This window comes from Chaetomium fimeti (genome assembly GCF_033439085.1).
Source record: "Chaetomium fimeti strain CBS 168.71 chromosome Unknown B0H64scaffold_9, whole genome shotgun sequence".
Lineage (NCBI taxonomy): Eukaryota > Fungi > Ascomycota > Sordariomycetes > Sordariales > Chaetomiaceae > Chaetomium > Chaetomium fimeti.
Genome location: NW_026944337.1, coordinates 733,645 through 755,128, shown reverse-complemented (window position 1 = coordinate 755,128; position 21,484 = coordinate 733,645). Strand labels below are relative to the sequence as shown.

General features: G+C 55.8%; 9 protein-coding genes and 1 non-coding gene across 10 annotated transcripts; 2 read left to right on the top strand and 8 right to left on the bottom strand.

Annotated features, from left to right (window-relative positions):
- Positions 1-31: 31 nt before the first annotated feature.
- Positions 32-1,382, bottom strand: B0H64DRAFT_409644 (uncharacterized protein). Its single transcript, XM_062804727.1, has one exon. The coding sequence runs from the start codon at positions 1,145-1,147 to the stop codon at positions 206-208; it is 942 nt and encodes a 313-aa protein (XP_062655158.1). The 5' UTR covers positions 1,148-1,382; the 3' UTR covers positions 32-205.
- Positions 1,383-1,703: 321 nt separating this feature from the next.
- B0H64DRAFT_367029 (uncharacterized protein) lies at positions 1,704-2,727 on the bottom strand (the record flags this gene model as incomplete). The annotated part of the gene is made up of 4 exons (XM_062801934.1): positions 1,704-1,874; positions 1,934-2,033; positions 2,097-2,147; positions 2,210-2,727. The coding sequence occupies 4 exons, from the start codon at positions 2,725-2,727 to the stop codon at positions 1,800-1,802; spliced, it is 744 nt and encodes a 247-aa protein (XP_062655157.1). The 3' UTR covers positions 1,704-1,799.
- Positions 2,728-3,460: 733 nt separating this feature from the next.
- B0H64DRAFT_330319 (uncharacterized protein) lies at positions 3,461-4,568 on the bottom strand (the record flags this gene model as incomplete). Its single annotated transcript, XM_062800932.1, has 3 exons — positions 3,461-3,915; positions 3,995-4,176; positions 4,306-4,568. 3 exons carry the CDS (start codon positions 4,566-4,568, stop codon positions 3,461-3,463), a joined length of 900 nt encoding a protein of 299 aa, XP_062655156.1.
- Positions 4,569-5,716: 1,148 nt separating this feature from the next.
- Positions 5,717-6,508, bottom strand: B0H64DRAFT_420398 (uncharacterized protein; the record flags this gene model as incomplete). The annotated part of the gene is made up of 5 exons (XM_062805456.1): positions 5,717-5,856; positions 5,915-6,017; positions 6,067-6,245; positions 6,313-6,370; positions 6,425-6,508. The coding sequence occupies 5 exons, from the start codon at positions 6,506-6,508 to the stop codon at positions 5,717-5,719; spliced, it is 564 nt and encodes a 187-aa protein (XP_062655155.1).
- Positions 6,509-7,295: 787 nt separating this feature from the next.
- On the bottom strand, positions 7,296-9,942 carry B0H64DRAFT_435938 (uncharacterized protein). Its single transcript, XM_062806161.1, has 3 exons — positions 9,077-9,942; positions 8,348-9,013; positions 7,296-8,196 (listed from the first exon to the last, which is right to left on the bottom strand). Exons 1-3 carry the CDS (start codon positions 9,625-9,627, stop codon positions 7,383-7,385), a joined length of 2,031 nt encoding a protein of 676 aa, XP_062655154.1. The 5' UTR covers positions 9,628-9,942; the 3' UTR covers positions 7,296-7,382.
- Positions 9,943-10,424: 482 nt separating this feature from the next.
- On the bottom strand, positions 10,425-11,939 carry B0H64DRAFT_330123 (cytochrome P450; the record flags this gene model as incomplete). Its single annotated transcript, XM_062800916.1, has 2 exons — positions 10,425-11,505; positions 11,572-11,939. 2 exons carry the CDS (start codon positions 11,937-11,939, stop codon positions 10,425-10,427), a joined length of 1,449 nt encoding a protein of 482 aa, XP_062655153.1.
- Positions 11,940-14,496: 2,557 nt separating this feature from the next.
- Positions 14,497-16,339, top strand: B0H64DRAFT_420395 (uncharacterized protein; the record flags this gene model as incomplete). The annotated part of the gene is made up of 3 exons (XM_062805455.1): positions 14,497-15,068; positions 15,205-15,405; positions 15,442-16,339. 3 exons carry the CDS (start codon positions 14,497-14,499, stop codon positions 16,337-16,339), a joined length of 1,671 nt encoding a protein of 556 aa, XP_062655152.1.
- Positions 16,340-16,707: 368 nt separating this feature from the next.
- B0H64DRAFT_t153 lies at positions 16,708-16,788 on the bottom strand. Its single transcript has one exon. It is a non-coding gene; the product is annotated as a tRNA-Asp (tRNA).
- A 1,040-nt stretch (positions 16,789-17,828) lies between these two features.
- Positions 17,829-19,525, top strand: B0H64DRAFT_409636 (uncharacterized protein). The gene has a single exon (XM_062804726.1). The coding sequence runs from the start codon at positions 17,925-17,927 to the stop codon at positions 19,428-19,430; it is 1,506 nt and encodes a 501-aa protein (XP_062655151.1). The 5' UTR covers positions 17,829-17,924; the 3' UTR covers positions 19,431-19,525.
- On the bottom strand, positions 19,526-21,369 carry B0H64DRAFT_409635 (uncharacterized protein). The gene is made up of 3 exons (XM_062804725.1): positions 20,831-21,369; positions 20,106-20,742; positions 19,526-20,010 (listed from the first exon to the last, which is right to left on the bottom strand). Exons 1-3 carry the CDS (start codon positions 21,206-21,208, stop codon positions 19,565-19,567), a joined length of 1,461 nt encoding a protein of 486 aa, XP_062655150.1. The 5' UTR covers positions 21,209-21,369; the 3' UTR covers positions 19,526-19,564.
- Positions 21,370-21,484: the final 115 nt, after the last annotated feature.

Below are 21,484 nucleotides of genomic sequence, written 5' to 3'. Positions count from 1 at the left end.
CTTATACACGTGCACAACGCCTGCACGCGACTTATGTCATGTTATTGCTCACCCTACATGTACGCGGTTAAAAAGGCCACTTAAGGGTTTTGGGTTTGGTTGGCGCAATAGCTGCACCGCTTAGGCGTCCACGGCCCTCGTTGTGCATCTAAGTCCGCCTAGGTTCCGGGCTGGTGTTTAGAGGTCATCTGGGAGTGCTAGAGGTCTATCCCGTAGTGAAGAACAGCTCGCCGGGAAACCGTTCGTCCGTCTTCCACATCATCTCAGTGGCCGGGTGACGCGCATCCCTTACGAACCAATAATCCTCCAGCAACCCGACCGGCACGCGGAAACAATCCGACAAGCCCGGCCTCATATTCCGCTTCTCCGGTTCCGCCTCGACCATCTTGACCCAAAACTCCTTCCCCGCTTCATACACGTCCCGATCACCAACGAGCCCGCGCGCCGCGAGACCTTGTAGGTGTGCGACCGTCTCTGCGTCGAAGAGGATCGCCGACTTGAGCCGCGGCGACGCGGCCGTGAAGTAGATCTCCTCCTTGTGCCAGCGCGTGAGAGCCCAGCGACGGAAATAGGCACACATCTGGGCGATGCTGGCGCCGTCGAGCTCGCTCTTGTCCTGCACCAGCTCCGTGTTGAAGCGCTTGACGAAGTACTCCTCCGCCGGCCTCTCGTCGGCCGTGTCGGGCATGCCCTCTGGCAGCTGGCGGTTAAGCTTGAGTCGCTGGAGCTCGCCTGTTACCCCACGATTTTCGCGCCCGGCTTCGCCACGCATGAAGCGACTAAGCGCATCGACAGCGGCATCTACGGCGGCGTCGTTGTCGGCGTATGTGGCTCGCAGGATGGTATAGCCCCATGCACGGGGGCGGTAGTGCCCGAGCAAGAAACGGGTCGGCAACCAACGTAGCCTTTGGCGAGACCGACGCTGTTGTTCTGGGTCGAAGACCCCGTGGGGGAACTCGCGCTTCGGGTGCGCTGCTAAGTCGCGAAGGTAAAGGCCGTCGGATCGTGCCTCTAGCTCTGCTGCTCTCTCTTCTGCGGTTGGTTTGACTTCGGCCGCGGCACGAAGGAGTCGCTCGTGCGCGGCAGCCTCACGTATGGCAGCTATTATCTCCGGAGTTGCCGGGCGGACCGGCGTAGGGTCAGACATATTTGTTTTGTAGGTTTGCAGTTATCGCATCTCGGGTCCTAGATCGGCATGGACTGGCTCTTATGGGGTTCGGCTGACAAAATGTGACGTGCTAGGGAAAGGCGCGCGATATTGATGGAGGAAGTGTCGTCTGGTGCCAACACATCAAGTCCAACGCGCGCCAAGCAGATGACCTGATGGACGTGCTGCTAGCACGGTGCATGTCCTCCCGATGCACTGCCCGGTTGGGCTCGTCAGTTCTACTCCGGTTATATGCATTGTTACCGAGCTACCTACCTCCTTATACGCATTGTGCGTTGTCGAAAATGAGAATGAGACTCGGAGACTCGGTTTGGCAAGTTCTTGGCAGCTCATCCGGTGCTTCGGTGGGAGAGATTTTGCAAGGTAGTAAGCACTATGGACCTCAAAGCCTTTGGTTACCTTACTGTCATGCTGCAGGAGGGCCGTCGAAGATCTCTAGCGTCGGCACGTTTTCTCGAGAACTTCTCCCCTGGTACGAAGGTATTTTGCCGACGGAGGTCACATTCTAAAGCACACCGCACCTAAAAATGGACATGAAATTACCTACTTAATAACTGTAATTGTCATTTATAAAAACCAAAGATGCCTAATGATACCAAACCACATCCATTCGACGGCGACATCCAACCATTTAGTAAGGGATCTCCGAGCCATCATCGAGGTTGATAAATTTCCCAGACGTCTTCTCACGCGTTGCTTGGTCAACCTGGCGCCGGGTTAGTGTCAAAGGCGTACGGGTGCTACCCTTGAGAAGATGAAACTTACAGAAGCGAGCAACCTTGAGACGGACTGTTCAATCGTAGTTGGCGCGAGCTCCATGCCTATGCTGCGGGCTCCTTCGTTCCCCATCTCGGTTTGGACCAAGCTGCCCGTAGTGTCAGTATTGAGTTGGTCGACAACTTGGTGCGGGGAATCGAAAGTAACTTACCCAGGATGGACCGAGAACGCAATAAGCTTCTCGTTGCCGGTGTGAAGGCCCCTTTTCAGACCCGAGGTTAGCAGTTGATGTGAGCATGTCCCGTAGGTGATAAGAGTACTTACATGGTGAACCAGTTCAGACCGGCCTTGGAGATCCCATATGCACTTACAGCATACAGGCCGAAGACAGGGATGTTGGTGATAGATCCAACGGCCGAGGACACCGACATCCACTTGGGCGAAGTCGACCTGTCAAGGAGCGGCTTGAGCGCCTGAAAGAGGAGGAGAGGGGAGAGGGTGTTGGTGCGGAAGCACTCCTCCACATCCTTGATCGGGATGGTATCCATGGGCACCAAAGGTGGCGAGACAGCGGCGTTGGCAATCACGACATCCACGTGGTCGATCCCGGCTGCCTTGATGTCGTCGACAGCCTGCTGCGGGTCCGTCAGAGAAGTCCCCTCAATGCTGACGAGAATGAGCTTGGAGCCGCTGGCGACGGGAAAGCTCCTGAGGTCCTGGTACTTGGGGTCGGCCTTGTTGCGGACGCTGCCGATGACAGTGTGGTTCGGTCGGGCAAGATATGCCTCAGTGATGGCCCGTCCAATGCCCCTGCCAGCACCCGTGATCAGAACAACGGTCATGGTGTGTGATGAGTGGTGAAAGGTTGGGTGTGTGTCTGTGTCAGGGGAAGTTCTTTGTGGAGGTACTGGGCGTGTCGGTTGTCAAAGAGTCACTGGCAAGCTATTGATGGAATCGAGGAGGTGGTAGAGATTATATACGTACACGACAAGTGAAAAGGGACCGAGAACATTTGACCGTTTGTGTGCGGACGACGTGCAAAGGATCCGAGAACATTCGTCCGAGATGTGGGTTCTTAGTCGATTTCTCAGCAGAGCCCCAAGAATACGACCCCTGCACGTTGGCACGAGTGATTACCGATCAGCCCCAGTTTCGGATGCAATTTGGAGTCTTGGAATTTGTTTCAATATCCACCATGGCGCCATTTCCCGCTAGCCAGAGGGAGCTCGCCTGATAGCCATCGCTCAGGGCGTCAGCTTTAAGCAAGTTCAAGGTCCCGCGCTGTGGCCACGAGCTGTTACGCGGGGAAACACACTCCACCTCGAACATGAGACCTGCGTCTGAGTGATCCAATATGGTAAGCACCGAGCTCTATATAGACTCCCCGCATAACGCTCAGGCAGCTCTCTTACGCTTGTACCTAGAAGTCCCCTACACTGCATCAAAGACACCGACCACGCAAAAGGAGAACAACCCGGGTTATATTCCTAATCGTATTTGTTACTCCTGGCACCCCTGGCACGACGCGAGTCCGGCCTGGATCAAATATCCCTAATCGCGCCATGAACTAGCCCTTCACAACTCGACATCCGGTACCGTTACAACAGCTTCGAACCCGTTCTCGCCCTTAAACTCATCCCTATCGGTCGTCCCAGCCACATCAGATCTCCACGCATCGATCACCTTCAGCATATTATGACACGCGCCCTCAACCACTCTCACGGCGTCGTCCCCAATCGGCAGCCTCGAGGGCACCTTTCTTCCGCCGCCGGCACACCCTTCGCCGCGGATGACGTCCACCATCAGCTCGACGCCCTTCTTGACGTCGCCGCGCTCGTTGCCGTCAAGGGACTGCGCCAGAGCGACCATTCCCGCACGGTGGCCCGCATACGCGTCCAGCGACGGTGCGGTGGAAGCATATTGGACGAGCTTTGCCAGCTCCGTAAGCGGAGTGTGGAAATATCCCGGCTCGAAGTCGATGGTGCGGATGCCGAACGGGGCAACCTCGGCGGCGAGACCGTCGACGATGGCTGCGCGGGGGGTGTAAGCAACCAACCTAGAGTCGAGAGTAATAAGGCCGGCTAGATCGCCGCCGTACAATGCACTCACCTTTGAGTGCCGCCTTCGCCGCGCCGTATATCGTCACCATGGCGGGTGTCCACCAAGCATACATGGAACCGACAAAGGCAATGGTGCCGGACTGCTGGGCGCGCATGTACGGAAGTACCGCGCGAGTGACGGAGAGGGCGCCAAAGACATTCACGCTGAAGAGCTTTTGGTAATCCTCGTTCCTATTCGGCGCCTCGACACGCAACCGTTAGCCACCGGTTGTTCACCTTCCCCTACATGTACCCTTCTGCGGGACTTCCAGGCTAGTTACGTAGGTAGGTACTTGCCTCGTTTCCTCGACAGCTCCAAACAGGCCATAACCGGCGTTGTTGATCAGCACGTCGATCCGGCCATAGATCTTGGCTGCCTCGTCGACGATTTTCTTGACCTCAGCCTCGGGTAGGCTGACGTCCAAGTCAACGATGGCCGCGCCGGTGCCCTCCAAGTGTTTCAGCTTCGTCGCCGCGTTGCGTCCCGTCGCGATGACCTTGTCCCCACAGGCGAGAGCTGAGTGCACAAACTGGGCGCCAAAGCCGGACGAGCAGCCCGTGATGAGCCAGACTAAAGGAGCCATTTTGGCGGGGTGTGTCGCGGGATCCTAGATGTCGGGATGGGGGGTGGGAGACGGGGATGGATTGCTTGCTAGGAGAAGACAGGGGTCATGGGTACCTCTATGAAGAAGCACGGTATCTGGATACTTTGTGAGGGGTTTCACAAGGAGGGGGGTGCATTCGCACTCGACAGAGCCGGTGAGAAGTGGAGTTGCAGGCCACGTGGAAACGGTGTCGGATGTCGGCACGGGGGAAACTTCCCAATGGGAACCTAAGAATCGATGAGTCTGCCGTTCCCGCAAATCTTGTTTCGGTGATCCATCCTCGGTGTGGCTGGTGAAGCTGTCGACAACGCCTCGGAACTCCCTACATACCTATTGAAGTGTCTTAATTCAAGGGTCGATCCCCAGACGCTGCCGAAGGGTCGCCCGGACGATACAGTGACGTGATAGCCCTGGCCCTTCATCTTTTGAACCGGGCCATGGCATTTTCCGTGGAGCGCGGGCGCCTTCATAGCAATTGCCGGGTCTGGACTCGACGAGCGATCGAGTTGTCGATCGTCGGCAACCCTCAGGGGTCTCGGCACGCTCATTCGGGATCCAACGTTACATCGGTTCCTTCACCCCCTCGAGGTCCGTTTCCGTTGTGCGAAGCCCCTTCACCAAGCCAAGCGGCCAACCTGTCCAAAGAACACGCAGGAGGTGGCTCGAATAGGTACCTACCCATCCCCAGCGATAGATTCAAAGCTTAAAAAACGTTGCGAACTAACCACCATACCTACTAGACAAGCAACGTCCAGTGTTCCTCGGACCCCAGAGTCAGTAGGTCCCTCAGCCCGAGCAGTTAGGCACGAGACGCGGAATATCGGACACCGCCCGAGCGGGTACTTGTAGATGCCCAACAGTGGAGTACTTGTCGACGCAGGGTGTGGACTGCATAACGAGGGGCGGCCCGAGCCCCAGCGGGAGGTCGCGGTTTCACCCCCTGTGACAATCGGAAGAGACCCGGTTTATTCTGACTCTGCCCGTTAACTATTACTAGCAACTGCATAAGTACATGTCCTTTATGCAAAAGCCCCAAACGCGTCGTTGCCTGGGGAGATGATACGGTCTGTTCCAACCACCATAGCCATAGAGCATTTTGTGCCCTTGACACCTCCGGTCATCATGTCTCAAGCACCGATGACAAAGTCGACGCAGCTCTCATAGGTTTGAGAGTTACCGATCGCGTACCAATACCATTGAATAACGCACTTCCCGCCCTCGGTACAGGTGTCGGCCAGGCTTTCTGGAATGGTGACGCTGAAGTTAACTGCAGACAGGTTAGAATTTGAAAATAATCCCACCGACGATGCAGAGCAAATACGTACTATCATCCCGGTCTGGGCCGGGATTGTTGACAGGCCACGCCTCCCATGTTTTCAACGGACTGCCGAGAACGACGTTGTTAACTGGGTCGATCACCGACACGTTCTATCACTGTTAGTCATCGCGGGACATGAAGAGCGAGTGGCCCACATACTGCGTATCCGGGTCTATGGCCGGCAACCATGTCGATATGAAAATCGACGACGTCCCCAGCACTAAATGTGTGAAGACTAGCTTCGTTATCCCCGTACTGGTATCCTCGGCAAATATAAACGTCGCAGTTGTAATCAGCGTCGGCAACTTCGGCAGCGTTCTCAATGGGACCGGCAAGATCTGTTCCAAAGACGGGGGGTTAATCATTGACAGACATATCATCGAAACGTCGGAGCATAGCTATTACCTCTGTTCAGTATTTTTGATACCGCAGCACCACAGAGTTCATCGGATAAGCTCCCTGGCTAATGATTGTGGTCAGGTTTCTTGTGGCCTTAGATAAATGTTGGATGTCAAACCTTCCTCGGGGTGGGAGTTTCCACCACAGCATGCCCAAGAGCACCGACTGCGCCGAGGGAAAGGAGGGCGGCGTGGAACAGCATGTTTTTGAAAGGACGTTCACCCTGTTACCTATCAGAAATCTGCCGGGGAGAAGTGAAGCGCCGCAGTTATTATTATATCCAATGTCATTCTATTGGGACTCCGCGCCACGAGTTCCCCATCAGTTTCTAACCCAGTCTGAGCTAGTTGGATTTGTACCTTTTGGCCGCGACTCCTTCTTGCTGTATCATAGACGAATTATCCACCAATAATTGAATATTTGGAGAAATATATTCAGGGGTGATCTTTCGTCTTGGGAACCCCAACTTCACCGTTGCGGCCCACCTCCCTCGAACTTTCCTCCAATTAATGGAGTCCCTAAAAAGTGCACTCGGGCAGAGATCAGCGCAACATTTAATCCACCCCCGCTACATTCTTGGCTAGTTCTGGAGCAACAGATCATCTCAACCGAGAAAGGGGATGACCTGGAGCCTTCCCGTGTTGAGCAAAGGGGGCGCGGGGCGGCATGCTCCGTTCGGAAACACCAAGGAGCCGTACGGAGCAAAGAGAGAGTTTGGTCAGTACATAGGTAAGGTAGCCACTCTTTTAACCAAACAGAGACTGTCAAATGCGACAGGTTCTCTTGTGCGATCACCCCATTTCTTAGGCGCCGGTACTGACTGTGGGAGTAATGTCGTTCTGAACCTTTTGTCTTCGAGGTCGCAACGGGGGTGTTGCGTCTCTTGATACCTCCCAGACCCTTCATGACTCGGGTCCTGGCGACAGACAGCCTTTGGTCACAAGTCTTAGAGTTGTAGCCTCATTCCATTTCTCGGTTGTTTTTATTCCCCAGAAATTATCCGCCAATCAGAGCCAGAACCGCTTTGCCAATACACAAAACAAAAACAAAAGGGGGAGGGGGGACTCAGGAGAGCGTTACCCCTGACTCTTCGTCAAAATCCTCAACCCACTCCCCTCATCACCAACCAGATGCACCTTCACCGTCTCCGCCCTCGCACTCAACGCCGCCTCATCCACCCCCCTCCCCGCCATCTCCGCCTGCTCCCCATACAACAGCACCAACGGCAGCGCCGAATCGCGCCACAGCGGCACCCCCCTCGACTCCCCCATCGCCACCAGCACCGTCACCAAACTCAACACCCACACCGCCACCGGCAGCGCCATCCACGCCCACTCCACCCGTATAAACGTCCCCACCACCATCACCCTCCCCTCCGCCACATACGGCACCCCCGTCCCATTCCTCAACACCGCCAGATCCCGCACCGACTTGGTCAGCGCGGCACCCAGCGCGCGGAAAGCGCACGCGACGTTGTCGTCGGGCGTCGGACAGGTGCTGCCGCTGCTGCTGCTGCTGCTACCGTTGGTGTTGTGGAAGTCGGCGTAGAAGACGGCCTGCAGGGCATCGTTGGCGCGCGAGGCGGCGCCAGAGGCAGGGAGGTCGACCACGCGGATCGCCTGGTTGCTGTCGTCGGTGTGCACGCGGCCCTGGAGCTGGCCGCCGAGCGGGTCGGGGTGGGTGAGGGGGAGGGATTCGAGCCATTCTGGGTGGATGGTGAAGTTGGTGTTCGGGGACCAGGGTGGGGTGATGGTGATGGGATTGGGGGGGGTGTAGGGGTCGCGGAGCTGGGTGGTGGTGTCGAGGATGGTTTCGGAGTAGATGCCGCGGGTGACGGAGGCTTGGATGCGCCGCACGCAGGAGGTGATGGCGCATTCGGAGGCGATGAAGCTTTGGTTACGAAGTAGTGTCAGTTTGTGCGTTTTGATGAGGGGTTCTCGGAGTAATCCGGGAGCAAAGTTGCCATCCTCAAAACATGGTGCTTCCCGAGACACCGCCGTGCTCCCCAGAAAGGGAGGTAAGGAGCCGGGGTTTGACTAACCGGGTATCATTCTTAAGTATGTGGATTCCGTTGTTGGCCATTGTTCCGTCGGCTTCGAGGTAAGGATTTCGGGTGCCGCCCAGCTCGTCGGTGGGCACGACGGCGCGGATGGACTGGTAAATTGTTGATGGCCAGGTTATGTTGGTGAGGGCGGTGGAATTGGCGGCCAAGGTAGAGTTGAGTACCATATATTCGGATGCACCGTCAAAATCAGGGTCGGCCACGTACCAGAGGCTCAGGGGTTCCCTTTCGCCCGGGAAGGCGACGGTGCAGGTTTGCGCCGTGGTTGTGTTGTCGGAGCTGCTGACAGTCTTGCATGTCCGTTTTAGCTGGCTCGAGAGGTCGACGCAGGTAGAACAGAAGCCGAGGGTTGAAAATGGCGCCCAGGTGCAGTTACCTGTAGGGCAGTTGAAACGTGGCTGCGTGAGGACTTCTTGGGTAGGGAGAAACAAGGCCGTGATGGCGTTGGCCTTGAATATGGGGTCGAGGGTCCAGGTCGATGAGTCCATTTTGGGACCAAGCGAGTCGAGAATGTCGGCTTTGGCTAACCACGCGGTTCGGCCGACATCTTCGTATTCATGGTCGTAGAAATGCACGATCTGCTGGGCGAAAGGGCCAGCGGCGGCACCAATAATGATGGCCAGTGCTCCGAGAACCGCGATGCTCCTGTTGCATGGGAGTCAGTCGGGTGCATGCCACGCGACAAAGAGGGAAAGGGGGTTGACATACCGCCCCTTGAGAGACCAAGCTAGCATCATGGCGCCGCTCACCCCCCGGCTCCCGCTGTCAAAAGTCTTGTAATCGATCAAATTCTTGCCATGCTCGGTCAACCAGATCCATTTCAACTGTGAAACGGCACTAGTTGCGCCATAGAGCGCAGCCATCTTCCCCACAACGGCCAGGATGGAGATGAGCGTATTGAATGACAGTGACCCCCAATCAGGAATTCTCTGACCGTCATACCGCAAAAGGACGTACACCATCGCACCTAAGCCGGCGGCTGAAACCAGCAGGCCGAATAATTCGAAGGTCCATGTTGCACAAACTTTCTGGAGAAATGTCGACTTGTAAGGTGGACTGGCGGGGACGCAAGAAGAATAGTAGTCGGGGCGGTGGACATCTGTATCGGTGTCGGAGTGGACTTGTTGCTGCCATTGGGAGGGATAGCCATGGGGGTTCCCTTGTGCGGGGAGGAGATGTGAGGAGGCCTCGTGCCCCTCGATCCACGCTGGTGGTGAAGGGTGGGGACTGGAAGCCATGGTTGGAATAGGATAAGACATGTGATTATAACCGTGACGTCGTCGGTTGTTGCGAACGGGAAGTCAAAGGATTCGGAGCTGTCGAACTTGAACGGCAGCGCAGGCACGGCCGTCTTATATTTCGCGTCACTTTCCAGCTTCTTCATGGCCAGGCCCAGGCCCGCCCCGTTACTCCCTGGGCTGCTGGAAGACGTGGACCCTGGCCACAGACATCCAAGGTATATTTGGCGCGCCCCATTGCTGTGTGCTATTCGTCGGACACCCGCTAGCTGAGCAACGTCGAAGCCCAACCCCGGTCCTGAGACCGTCCCCTTGCCCAGGCTGTCCATCCTCGTCCCTTCAAAATCTGTTTTCAGGCCAAGCCAAATTTTATGGGCCAAGCACCGTCAGCCCTTGCGGCGTGCCAAGGGGGCAAGCGGCAGATGCATGAGCTATCCCGAAAGTGGAAGTTGCTCAAGTCCAATCACAAGTTGACAGTGAAGCAAGCGAGAACTTGGCTTTCACGGATGCCACGAGATCGGCGTCGGGACGGGTTGTGGGGTTCTCAGCCCACTTTTCCTTTCCAAAGCTTAAGCGGGAGATGGTTGAGAATGTTTAACTTGAGATGATGAGATGAGTTACTTGTATTGAGTTTGGTTGCTGAGGATTTACACGTGTATGTTGACAGGAAACAAAAAAACAAGAAAAGAAGAAAAAAAAAGACAGAAGCCCAACAGCACCCTTTTCCCAATCAACTTCAAGGTTCGCCTCACCCCCCATGTTTTCTTACAGACATCCAACACGTTGGAACTTACCAAGTATGCTACCTAGGTAGGTAGCTAAACCCTCATCGTATTGGGGTCCCCTAGAAGCTCAGCGTCACCCTTGTCAAAAGGATGGCGCCGCTCAAACTCCCTGATCAGCTCCTCGGACTTCTCACTCCGCGGCTCGATCCGAAAACCGAACTCGCTCGGATAGGCCACGATGCCCGGTGTCGGCTTCACATCCACGTCGACTTTCTTCCCATCTCTCCCGACAGGTTTCGTGAACTTGTAAACGGCCAGTGATTGGGCTATGTTGAGGTAGAGGGCCGAGTCCCCAACGAAGCGGCCAGGGCATACTCTGCGGCCGTAACCAAATACCTCGGTCGCCGGATCAGGCTCGTTGCGGGGCGGGAGGAAACGATCGGGATCGAAGGATTCCGGGTCGGCATACACCTGTGGGTCGTGCAGAAACCACCAGACGGCGGGTATAAGATAGGCACCGTTGGGGATGTGGAATCCATTGAATTCGATATCCTCGGTAGCCGCGTGAGGGAAACCCATGGGGGTGATAGACCACCATCTGGTGGTTTCCTTAACCAGGGCGTTAATGTATGGTAGGTTTGGACGGTCCTCGAATGTGGGCAGGCGATGCGCGCCAACGACACGATCAAGCTCCTCCTGAGCCTTGCGCTGCACGTGTTCGAACTTGATCATGGCCAGCGTGAAGGTGGTCAGGGTAACCACGGTGCTATCTGTCGCAGCGCCGTAAAGAGTTGTCGCCGACCATATAATGGCTTCCTCGTCCTCGCCGCCGAGCTTGGAATCCCCTTCTTCCTTGAGCTGTTCGACTAGCCTCGACACGTACGAAGGCCGGTGCGTTAAGGCGGCCATCTGGCTCTGGACAAAGCGGTAGGGAATATGCGCCGCTGTCACAACGGACTTGCGCCACTCTGATGCCGTCTTCTTGAATCCCGCTCCAGGGAAGTTTTCGGGGAGATACTGGAGGGCGGGGATAATGTCGACTGCCCAAGCCATGGGAACAGCGGCTAGTGAGAACTCGTGCACCGTTTTCTCCATCAAGGTAACCAATGCGTCAGGCCGGTGAGGCTCGATGGCATAGCCATAGGCCATCTTCAAGATGGTTGCGGTAGCGGCACTGAAAGTAGACAGATTTCCTCGTCAGCCCTCGACGCTTCAAAGACTAGAATTGGCGGAATCTTACGTTCTATAATGGTCTAGCCACTTTCCTGGCTCCTTCAACGTACGCACAAGCTGGCGTCCTATCTCAATCTCCTGGGTGTCGCGGAACCGAGCCGCGGACACGGTGGTGCCAAACTCTTGATGCATGTATTTTCGACAACGGCGAAGGGTGGGAGTGTAACCTTGAGCAACGACGATGGATTCGTAACCACACAGCTTGTTTGCCATAACCGTGCTCGGCCGTCCGGAAGTCTTGCTCGCCATCTTGTCCAGGAGCTCATGCGCCATCTCCTTGTCGTGTATTAATACGAGCGTCATGCCCATGATTGTCACGGAGGAGATGCCGCCGTAAAGGTCCTTGTGCGTCAGCCAATGTTGGTATTCCGGCATGCCATTCGGGGGCAAGTCTCGGAAGTTTCCAAGCAGCGGAAGGGGTTTTGGCCCTGGGGGAAGCTTGTGGGTGCCACCCCGCTTCGACTGCCGTCGAACTAGTCGGTAGAATACGACACATCCTGATAGAAGAAGGATGCACCATATCGAGAAGGGCATAATCATCATTGCCATGCTGAGCGGTAGCCGTCAAACCGGCCAGAGTACCTAAGGACTAAGGTATTCGACTCGAGGGGAAGGTATTTCAACGTCGAGATGGACACCAAGAAAGCGACAGATCGCGGTGGGCTGCAGCACCAGCACAGCAGCACCAGCAGCACCCCTCAGCTTATAACGACTGCATTACCCTTGCCTCAGCTCCGAGCTAGGTCTGCAGGCGCTCGGGGGTGTCATTGCAACCCCGCTTTTGATCAGATCTGCCGCAGTTCCGTGAGACTGGAGTATCATTATTGGTAGGTCTGTGTAACTCTTCAGGTACTAGTATGTCTCAATGAACCATGTATGTACCACTCAAGGCTCGCCACAAATCAAATAAAGAAAATCCGAGGCATATTTGATTTGTTTAGATTTATTTACCTCGGAACAAATCAAATCCCTGGTTTCCATTAACCCTAACCCCCCCCACCCCTCAGACACTCTTGGTCTTCTTAATATAAAAGTGCTGTTTACCTGAGGTAACTGAACAATTTTGCAATCGGCCAAGATAGCTGCGTAGGCAGGCTGACTATCCCTGGTAGATGTTTGGTTGGCCAACTTGGTGGGCTCGAAACTAAAAGTGACATTGCGACTGCTGCTCTGCAAACAAACCTGGTTGTGGGGGCGCCAAGTTATGGGTCGGGGGTGACACAGGCCAAAAGTTGTGGTGGTTGTCGGGGCGGCATGTTGGGAGCCCCAGCCACTTGATGTGGCTAGTGGTGGCTGGTTCAGATAGATTCAAAGAGATCCAAAACCAGAGACAGAGTCTTATTTATTCGGCTAAGAGGCAAGTAGTTGCTGTCCGCCAGCTCAGGAGCGGCGGCAGGCGGATACTCGTTTGCTGTAGAGCAGAGGCTACAGAGGTCAAGGAGAATGCAAGCTGGATTAGGTAGTAGCTAGGTACCTTACTAAGAGTCTTGGAGAGCAAGCAGAACACGCATACCAGCATTGAACCTAAGGGGTCGTTGTCCTCGGCGTGTATGTGAACTCCATCAATATCAAGGATCAGAAGGGAACCATCTAGTGCATAGGTACTTGCAGACAAATGCACAGCCATTCTTGAATCCAAGATATTCTTTGTGAAATGGCTCACCAGAGACTCCCCCCTGAACGCGCATACGTGATCGAAATGGAGTTCAAACGCAGGCAAGGCTCCCCACAACGCAAACAAACTGTGGTAGGTGCCTCAATTCGAGGGTAAACAGCACTCACATTTCGTATTTGACTCAATTTGCCCAGAATTTGTCCGGATTCAAGTTTGCAACTTCTTTGGATTGCATTGACTTGCTTGAACCGAATCCCCGATTTTGCCGGCTGTCCTCCAGGTTTCTACCTAGACCGTTCGCGTATGTATTTGTCCCCTCGATTGTTTTGATATGATGTACTAAATAGTGGATGCCAGAAACCGGTCTCGAGGCCGGGGAATCGAGGCCGGGATGGTCGATGCGTCAGGCCGGGAGCGCAAGCGGGGGCGCCCCGCGGGGCTCAGCATAGGGTGGGGCGTTCGTCCCATCAGACCAGGGCCCGAGCAAAGTTTCCTCCACGTACATGTACCTAGAGCAGATTTGCATGAACAAGCGAAGTTGATGAAAGTGATGGGAAAAACATCAACCCTCAAGAAAGTCAAGCTTCGGCTGCATGTCCATAAGAACAAGAGTTGAAACAATCCCTTTGCACCTTGTTAGCCACGACAGAAGGGGGTTTCGAAATGGCTCCCACGTACATGTACAAGGTAAAACCGAACGAATTGAGGACAGCACTGCCACATTGAGGACGGATTTCTCGATTGAGCCACATGCCATGTTCATCCAATCAGTCGCTACAAAACCAAGCCTGGTGAGTGGGCCTGCGGGCTGGGCGGAGGCCTTCGCATGCAAGTGCATGCCTGTGTTCCTGAGGTCGCCTTTAAATCCCGTCTGACTCCTCGACCGCCATCCGGATCTGCCCCTCGCTCTTTCTCAACCTCACCCTCGCATCGCACTCGCATTCTGTGTTTTCGACAACTTGGACACAAGACTGCAAATCTGACCACCCCATCGCGCCCACAAACCCCCGTTAAAACCGTGGCCGCGGTAACCGCGCCGTTCGCGCCTCTCGAGCCTAAGCCTCTCCATGCCGAAGAGTACAACTTTCGTCGTTCCGGAGTTATGCTCGATCAAGTAGGACATTCGCCAACCCGTAAACCCCCCCCCCTACCTTGCCCTAACAACTATCGTAGGCCGACAACAATCATGTGGTTGCTTCTCGAGAACTCGCCCCCCGGGGCTCTCCACAAAATCCATGCTCAGCGCCATGCTCAGCACTACCAGTGCAAATTGACGGGTTAGTGGATGATCGCATTGCTAACAATGGCGCTCTCGATATGCGTCACGTCCAGTTTAGACCTCGGTCCTCCCTGTCCGAAACCTGGATTGCTCTCGATTTGCCCACTCGGCCCTGGCCCCGCATCCCCAACCTCTTCCAACCAGCTTGGGAAATTCCCGGTGCAGCGGCAGCAGCATCAACCCCCGACCTCACCCCTCGAGCGCTCCCCTACGACCTTTTGTCGACCAACATTGACAGCGGTCCGCGAGGATTCCCTGTCGCTCAACCCGCGCTCAACGCATCTGTGCTGCCCCCAGACGCACTGCCATCGGCAACCGCCGCCAGCATGGACCTGCCGCGCAACATATGGCCCGCCAGGAGGCCGGGAGCGCGCGCTCCTGTCGCCGGCCCTGCCGCCCAGCCCACGCTTGCTGTCCCCGGAAGCCTTCCGATGCATTCACTCGGCAAGATTGACATTCTCGAGGATGACTTTCAGCTGGATCCTCGCATGGAGATCCTAGAGTTCAGCCCTGTTCGATGGGAAGTAGAGGAGGCACGCCTGGCAAATATTGCCCATGTGCTTTCGATTGCCTTTCTCGTCACAAGGCTGGTTGAAGGATTGGTGGAATGGTCACGGCCCTTGCCATCTTTGGAATCGAAGTTTGACCGGTTCCAACAGGATGGCATACTACTTCCGTGTGTCTGAAGACATGCGGCTCGAAAGCACTGTCAGGCTTTCCGACCCTGGACTACGTCGTTAAACTAGTCCCCGAACTATCATCGCGCCATCATCAATCGCCGTCTTCAGGCAGCCACCGTCAACATCCACACCAAACCAAACCGAAGTCATAGCTCGCGAGAGCGCGTCCAACTCACGTCGCCGTGAGTTGGGTATTCGAACAATGTCTACCAACGAGTCCCCGACCCAAGCCCACTCTCCCTTCTCCTTTCAGGAGGATCTTGGGGAGTGGGCTTGGCTCCATCAAACCACTGCTTCCGAAAGGCCCCAATTCCCGCTGCTGCCGCCAAGTCCGACCTACCATGCGCTTGGTCTCGAGAGCTCGCAGGCCGTCGTACCGCCACCCACGCCACAAACCGCATCCTCGTATCCCACAATGAACACAAGCTTTGCCGACTCGTTGGGCTCAAGCGCGGTAGAGCCGCTTCAGGATCTCGATCCTATGATGGCGTTCCAGCTTGGCCTCTACCTCGGCTCGACGGACCCTTCCTGGGCTGTACCAGACAACTATCCACCAGGAGACCTTTTTACCAACACCTTGGATGAGAACCTGTTCACCGGCATCGACTTTACGCCCGAGACTTGCACATACACGCCGCCACATGGCTCCACCAGCCCCACGACTTCCCTCTACGACATGGATGCCATGTACCTCCCGGGCAGCCACCACACCCCCGCGGCTCCCCTCACCCCCATCTCCCTTTCGAGCGCCACCCCCGAATCCGCACTCTCCCCCGCCTCCCCGGCCACGGCATTCAACCAAACCTTCCCATACCTAGAAGCCGCGCAAAACAATAACAACCACAACCCAAACCCACCACCCACCAACCCCAGCGCAGCACCCACCACCAACAACAACGACCCCACCCCACCCAACAAGCACAAGCCGCGCGACAACAACAACAACAACAACAACAACAACAACAACAACAACCACAAACGCGCCCGCTTCCGGTGCCCGGTAACGCCGGCCACCACGGCCCGCTGCGCGCGCGGCTTCCTAGACGCGCGCACGCTGCACCGCCACCTGTGGACGCAGCACAAGGCGTATGCGCGCGAGCACGCCGTGCCGTCCGAGGAGGCGCGCTGTCCGCATGCGGGGTGTGGGTATGTGGGGAGGGCGGATAATGTCGCGAGGCATGTTAAGAGGCATGGACGGTGATGAATAAAAGGGAGGGGTTGATGGGATGGGGGTTGGGAGGGAGGTGGAGGAGGGGTTTTAGAGGGGTTTGAGAGAGGGATAGGGAGGAGATGGGGTAGGATGGTTGGTTTGATCCCTACTTTTGTGTGATTTTCTGTTTTTCTGCGTCGGCGTTGGAGAGTATATTTCTGTTTTGAGCGGCTTTCTCTATTGAAGAGTACCTATAAAAGGTGTTAGGTTGTTCATTTTAGCGGTCGTTCCAACTATCAATAAACAAAAGTAAAAATTTACTGCTGGTTCCCCTACAATGTAATGGTAATTCTTGGGTCAATATAAAACAACCCATTGATCTGTGTAGGACACCTCCAAAAGTCAAAAAGATGTGTGGACTCTCCCGCCGGGAATTGAACCCGGGTCTCGAGCGATGTCGGCTTGACAAGCTCACATACTGACCACTATACTACGGAAGACTTGTGGTTGTTGGCAACCACCGTAGCTTGGCGGCGGAGTCACTTCCGGACCCATATCAAGGAAGGACTGCATCTAGTAGAGGCTCAGGGGTAATCGGCACCACATCGTTGACCGTACGCTGGGTCTTCGAGTTCTCAAATAGAAGGTTTATTCTCTGTCCTTTACAAACCTGGATTGTATAATTCCACTATCTTTATCCTAAGTTTACAGACCGCGGAGACCTTTATATTTCGACACTTGCATTTCGCATCTCATAACTCTTTCTTGCTATCAGAGACTCTAGTCCCCGAAAGTGGGAGGTTTCTCTTAATAGGTACCTTACCTACCGAGGTAGTCTAGTATTAATGAACCTCGAAACACCGCAAACCTCAATGTTGGGTACGAGCATATGACGGCAGTTGAAAGAGCCGAAACCGGGAAGTTTACCCTTTTGATAGGTGGGCTACAAATACCCGAAGCATGCAGCAAGGTGCTGATTAAAACCGGGCTCGTTGGGGCCAATCCGAGACAATCCATATGCCAGGGCCTTTTTGGTCGGCGTCTTCCCGATCTGGATGCCGAATTCAGCCTGTCACACAGCACGCGAGGTCATAATGCTACTTTCCAGTGCATGGGACTTTCCCAGAGTTCTCGACCACGGCCACTCTGACGGCTGACCTGATCCGTCACCACAGTGGGTGACAGTTGGCATGCTCCTCCTTGGTCCTTTCACACACTACTGCATGCCAAACCGGGTTCTGTCCACACAATGCAAGCCCTGCCGACCTCCTCCCAGGTTCTTTTGCAGGTGCCGAACCTATCCGTAGCCAACGGGGCTCATTGCCGAGTTCTCGCTACCGGGGCCTGCAGCAGCGGTCGTATCCCGCCTCGTTTTGGTCCCAGTCGTCGGTTACATCGTGGTTCAGCTCTTGTGAAAATGCCCTGGGCATATCCTTACCACCTTGGCGGCCCTGTCAACATGCCGATCCTGTCAGATTGTGGGGTGGGCGGGTGAGACTTCGGGCAAGGGTAGAGAACGGTGTCATGAGAAAGGATAAAGAGGACTGTCTCCGCGTCAGACCCCAGGTTTTGCAGTTCTTGCTGTCAGTATACTGTTGGTGACTCAGCCGTAACCAATCCTGTATTTACGGCCAACATGCGATCCCTTCGGGCAACTTCGTTGCTCTCCCTCCTCCTGGCGGCCATCGCGCCGGCGTATGCCGACACCTGCTCCGATGTCGAAGCCAACACAGACATCGAGGTTTCCAGGCGTCTCCAGCTTGCATACACGGCCGAGCAATCCGAGTATTGGTCGGCCTCCTGCACAGCTCTCAAGCCGTCGTGCATCATCTTCCCCAGATCTGCCGCCGAGGTCGCGGCCGTCTTCCGGGTCCTCAACACCAACAATGAGACGTTCGCCGTAAAGTCCGGAGGGCACAGCCCAAACAACTACTACGCTAGCGTCGACGGCGGCCCGCTCATCTCGACGCAAAACCTAGACCACGTCCTCCTAGACCCCGCCACCGGCGTCATGGATGTTGGCCCGGGTAACCGGCTCGACGGGATAGCCAAGAAGCTGCAAGGCACCGGCTGGACATTCGTCGGCGGCCGCATCGGCAACACGGGCGTCGGCGGTCTCATCCTCGGCGGCGGCCTCTCCTACATGTCGGCGCAGTATGGCTGGTCAGCGTCCTCGGCCATCTCCTACGAAGTAGTCCTCGCCAACGGCACCATCGTCACCGCCTCGGAGACTTCCAACCCAGACCTCTTCACCGCGCTCAAAGGCGGCGGCAACAGCTTCGGCGTCGTCACCAACTACAAGCTCCAAGGCCACCCGCAAGGCGACGTCTACGGCGGCAACCTGGTCTTCCTGCGCACGCCCGACCTCGACGCCAAGCTCCTCCAAGCGGTCCGCGACTTCACCGAGTACAACACCGACGACAAAGCCGCGGTAATCGTCACCGCCGAGCGCACCAACCTCAACCTGCTCGACTCCTGGATCCTCTTCCTCTTCTACGACGGCCCCGAATCCGCCGTCCCCCCGGACACCTTCCGCAACTTCACGTCGCTCAAACCCCTCACCAACACGCTCAAGACGCAAACCTACGCCGACCTGATGGCCGGCAGCAACTGGGTCGTACTGAAAGGCTTCCAAGTCCAGATCGGCACGGAGACAGTCCCCCTACCGAGCGCGGCCGACGGCACCGAGGTGCTGCTGGACGGCATCCACGCGCACTGGCGCGCCGTGACCAAGTCGGTGCTGCTGGTGCCCGGGATTGTGGCCTCGATTGCGTACCAGCCGTTCCCGAGGCGCATTGCCCAGGCGGCGCGCGCGCGCGGGCAGGATCTGATTGATGCGGATGAGGATGCGGATCGGCTGATTATTGAGCTGAATTATGCGTTTTTGCTGCCGAGTGATTATGGGAAGATGGATGGCAAGATGGTGGAGACGTATGGGGGGATTAGGGAGAGGGTGACGGCCTGGCAGGCGGAGGGGAAGTTGCCGGATGTGTACTTGCCGGTGTTTATGAACTATGGGTTTTATCGGCAGGATTATTGGGGGAGGCTGAAGCAGGCGAGTCGGGATCTGGCGAGGGAGGTGGCTGAGAGGTTTGATCCGGCTGGGTTGTTTAGGGATCGGACGGGTGGGTGGAAGCCGTAGTGGACTTCCAAAAGAAGTAGTAGAGCGTTGTAAGTAACTCTAGGGGTTCATAATGAAAGAAGAGTAGGTAGTATGATAGGTAAGGTAGTCAAGGCATTCCTGTTGAAAGACCACGAATGAACCCCCTGACCTAGCTACCTCTTCCTGAGCACAACTTGAGCCTTTTCCAACACTTTCATAGGCTGCCCCTCCCCTTCCGGCTGCTTCGTCAGAGCACCAAACATGGTGTATGCAATCTCATCGCTCCTCTCGCTGTTCTTGCCATTCTCAACGGCGATTGGATCCGCCTTGCTCTCGAGAGCGGAGAGCGAAGGCACCCCGTCAAGTCCGATCTTCTCGACCGCGTATATATCCTTGGACTTCCGCATCATCATGCGCAGTTTATACGCATCCTTACACAAGGACAAGATACTTGAGCGGAGGACTTCCTCTTCCGACTGTCGGATATGTTTGGAAAGGAGCGGGGCGAGGAGGGAGAATATGTCGGTCGTAGCCCTCTCGCTCGTCGCGTCCTCGATTCCAGTCAGCTCGACGCAGTTGATGGTTGCAATCCTCCAGTCGCTAATGACGTTCTCGCTGACTAAATGTACGCGCCGCGTCAGTGCTCGGCCTGAGTTCCCAGGGGCCTTGGTGTCAAAGGGGAAGCCTGTGTTTGTTAAGAAGACAAATTCTTACCACCTAGCTCTGTCAGGGTGTACTCAAACCGTCGCAGCCCAGGCTCGACCTGTCCCAGGACTCCCGCTTCGTTCGTCTGGAATCCCTGGAGGCCGAAACAATTGTAACCCAGGATGTGAAAGTGTAGCACGTCAAAAATCTTCGCACGCATGCGAAGGCGCCGATCCACGAGGCCGAGCGTTCCCCAGGCGGATGCGCGGTAGAATGATGCCAACGACGACGTAGTTCCTTGCGGCCCAGTTGCGAGGACAGGGTTGGTATCGACAACGTAGGACGGACTGCGCGACAGCTTTTGGATGTCCTGGCGCAGTTTAAGGAACCCTTGAAGGATCTCGTCGTCGCTTATTTTCTGGACGCCCGCCTGGTCGAGGATGATGGTTCGGAACATGGCTTCCTTGCCGCGGAGCTTGTTGACTTGCTCCTGGTTCTCGCGGAGTTGGCCCTCCAGACCCAAATTCTTTCTCTGCGCAATGGCCAATTCCCGCTTGACGGCATCTAGCTCGCGTTGGAGGGCAATGTTCCGGGTTCCTAGGACCTTGCTTTCGCCATGGGGCTCTGCAAAGCGCGTACCACCAATTTGAGACAGCGGCGAGGATGCTTGTTCGTAACTTTGCTGTTCCGGATACCCGTTAGCGCCCTAGTGAGCAGTTTCACCCCGTTAGTACCGCGAGAGTAAGTCAAGTGACCCCCGGGGGAACGGTTGAGCCCGGCTGATATGCACATACTAGGAACCAATTACGCCAACCATTCTCTCCCGAGGCACCAGGCTTCCCCATCCCCGCCACGACCTGAGCGGGAATAGCCTCAACCTGTTGCATCAGGCAGTTGAGCCCATTCTGAATGCCGGCCATGTCTTGGTTTACCCTCTTGAGCTCAAGTAGGAGCACCTCCTGGCGCCGCTGATCCCCACTGGCATCGGACGCAGTAACCTTTTGGTGAGTTACCGCGTCCATCATCGGGTCATCGTAGTCCATAGTGTTGCTGTATCTTGGGGAACAAGGCCGGTATGAAGTGCAATGGCTAATATTCTTGGAGCGCGGGGGCACGGAAGAGGCTAGGCGTCCACACTCAGTGTGCATGCGACGAGCCTCGCCGTAGCTCATGGAGGATGACACAAGAGTCGACGGGAGAAGGTCCAGAGGAGCTGGAATGCTGGGAACTTGGAACAAATTTGGCAGTGGAAAATACCCTTGGTCAACCTTTTGGTACGAATCAACCCCTCAATCACAGCCTCACGCCATGTCGGCGATCAATTTACGTAGGCGCCCAAAAGGAAGAAGCTGCAGGGTGGCACAGGGGGGGCATTGTTGCGGCCTAAATCCCAACACCACAAGGCCACCAATGGAAACCCATACGACTCGGGATTCTGCACTCTTTGG

Excerpts from the sequence above, each read along its gene's own strand:
- B0H64DRAFT_409644 (XM_062804727.1), bottom strand. The coding sequence starts at position 1,147 with ATGTCTGACCCTACGCCGGTCCGCCCGGCAACTCCGGAGATAATAGCT.
- B0H64DRAFT_435938 (XM_062806161.1), bottom strand. The coding sequence starts at position 9,627 with ATGTCTTATCCTATTCCAACCATGGCTTCCAGTCCCCACCCTTCACCA. Across the intron at positions 9,014-9,076 it reads GCTTGGTCTCTCAAGGGGCG|GAGCATCGCGGTTCTCGGAG; the intron begins GTATGTCAACCC and ends CCCATGCAACAG. Across the intron at positions 8,197-8,347 it reads ATACTTAAGAATGATACCCG|CTTCATCGCCTCCGAATGCG; the intron begins GTTAGTCAAACC and ends TCGTAACCAAAG.
- B0H64DRAFT_409636 (XM_062804726.1), top strand. The coding sequence starts at position 17,925 with ATGCGATCCCTTCGGGCAACTTCGTTGCTCTCCCTCCTCCTGGCGGCC.
- B0H64DRAFT_409635 (XM_062804725.1), bottom strand. The coding sequence starts at position 21,208 with ATGAGCTACGGCGAGGCTCGTCGCATGCACACTGAGTGTGGACGCCTA. Across the intron at positions 20,743-20,830 it reads GTTGGCGTAATTGGTTCCTA|GGCGCTAACGGGTATCCGGA; the intron begins GTATGTGCATAT and ends ACTGCTCACTAG. Across the intron at positions 20,011-20,105 it reads CACCCTGACAGAGCTAGGTG|TCAGCGAGAACGTCATTAGC; the intron begins GTAAGAATTTGT and ends GCGTACATTTAG.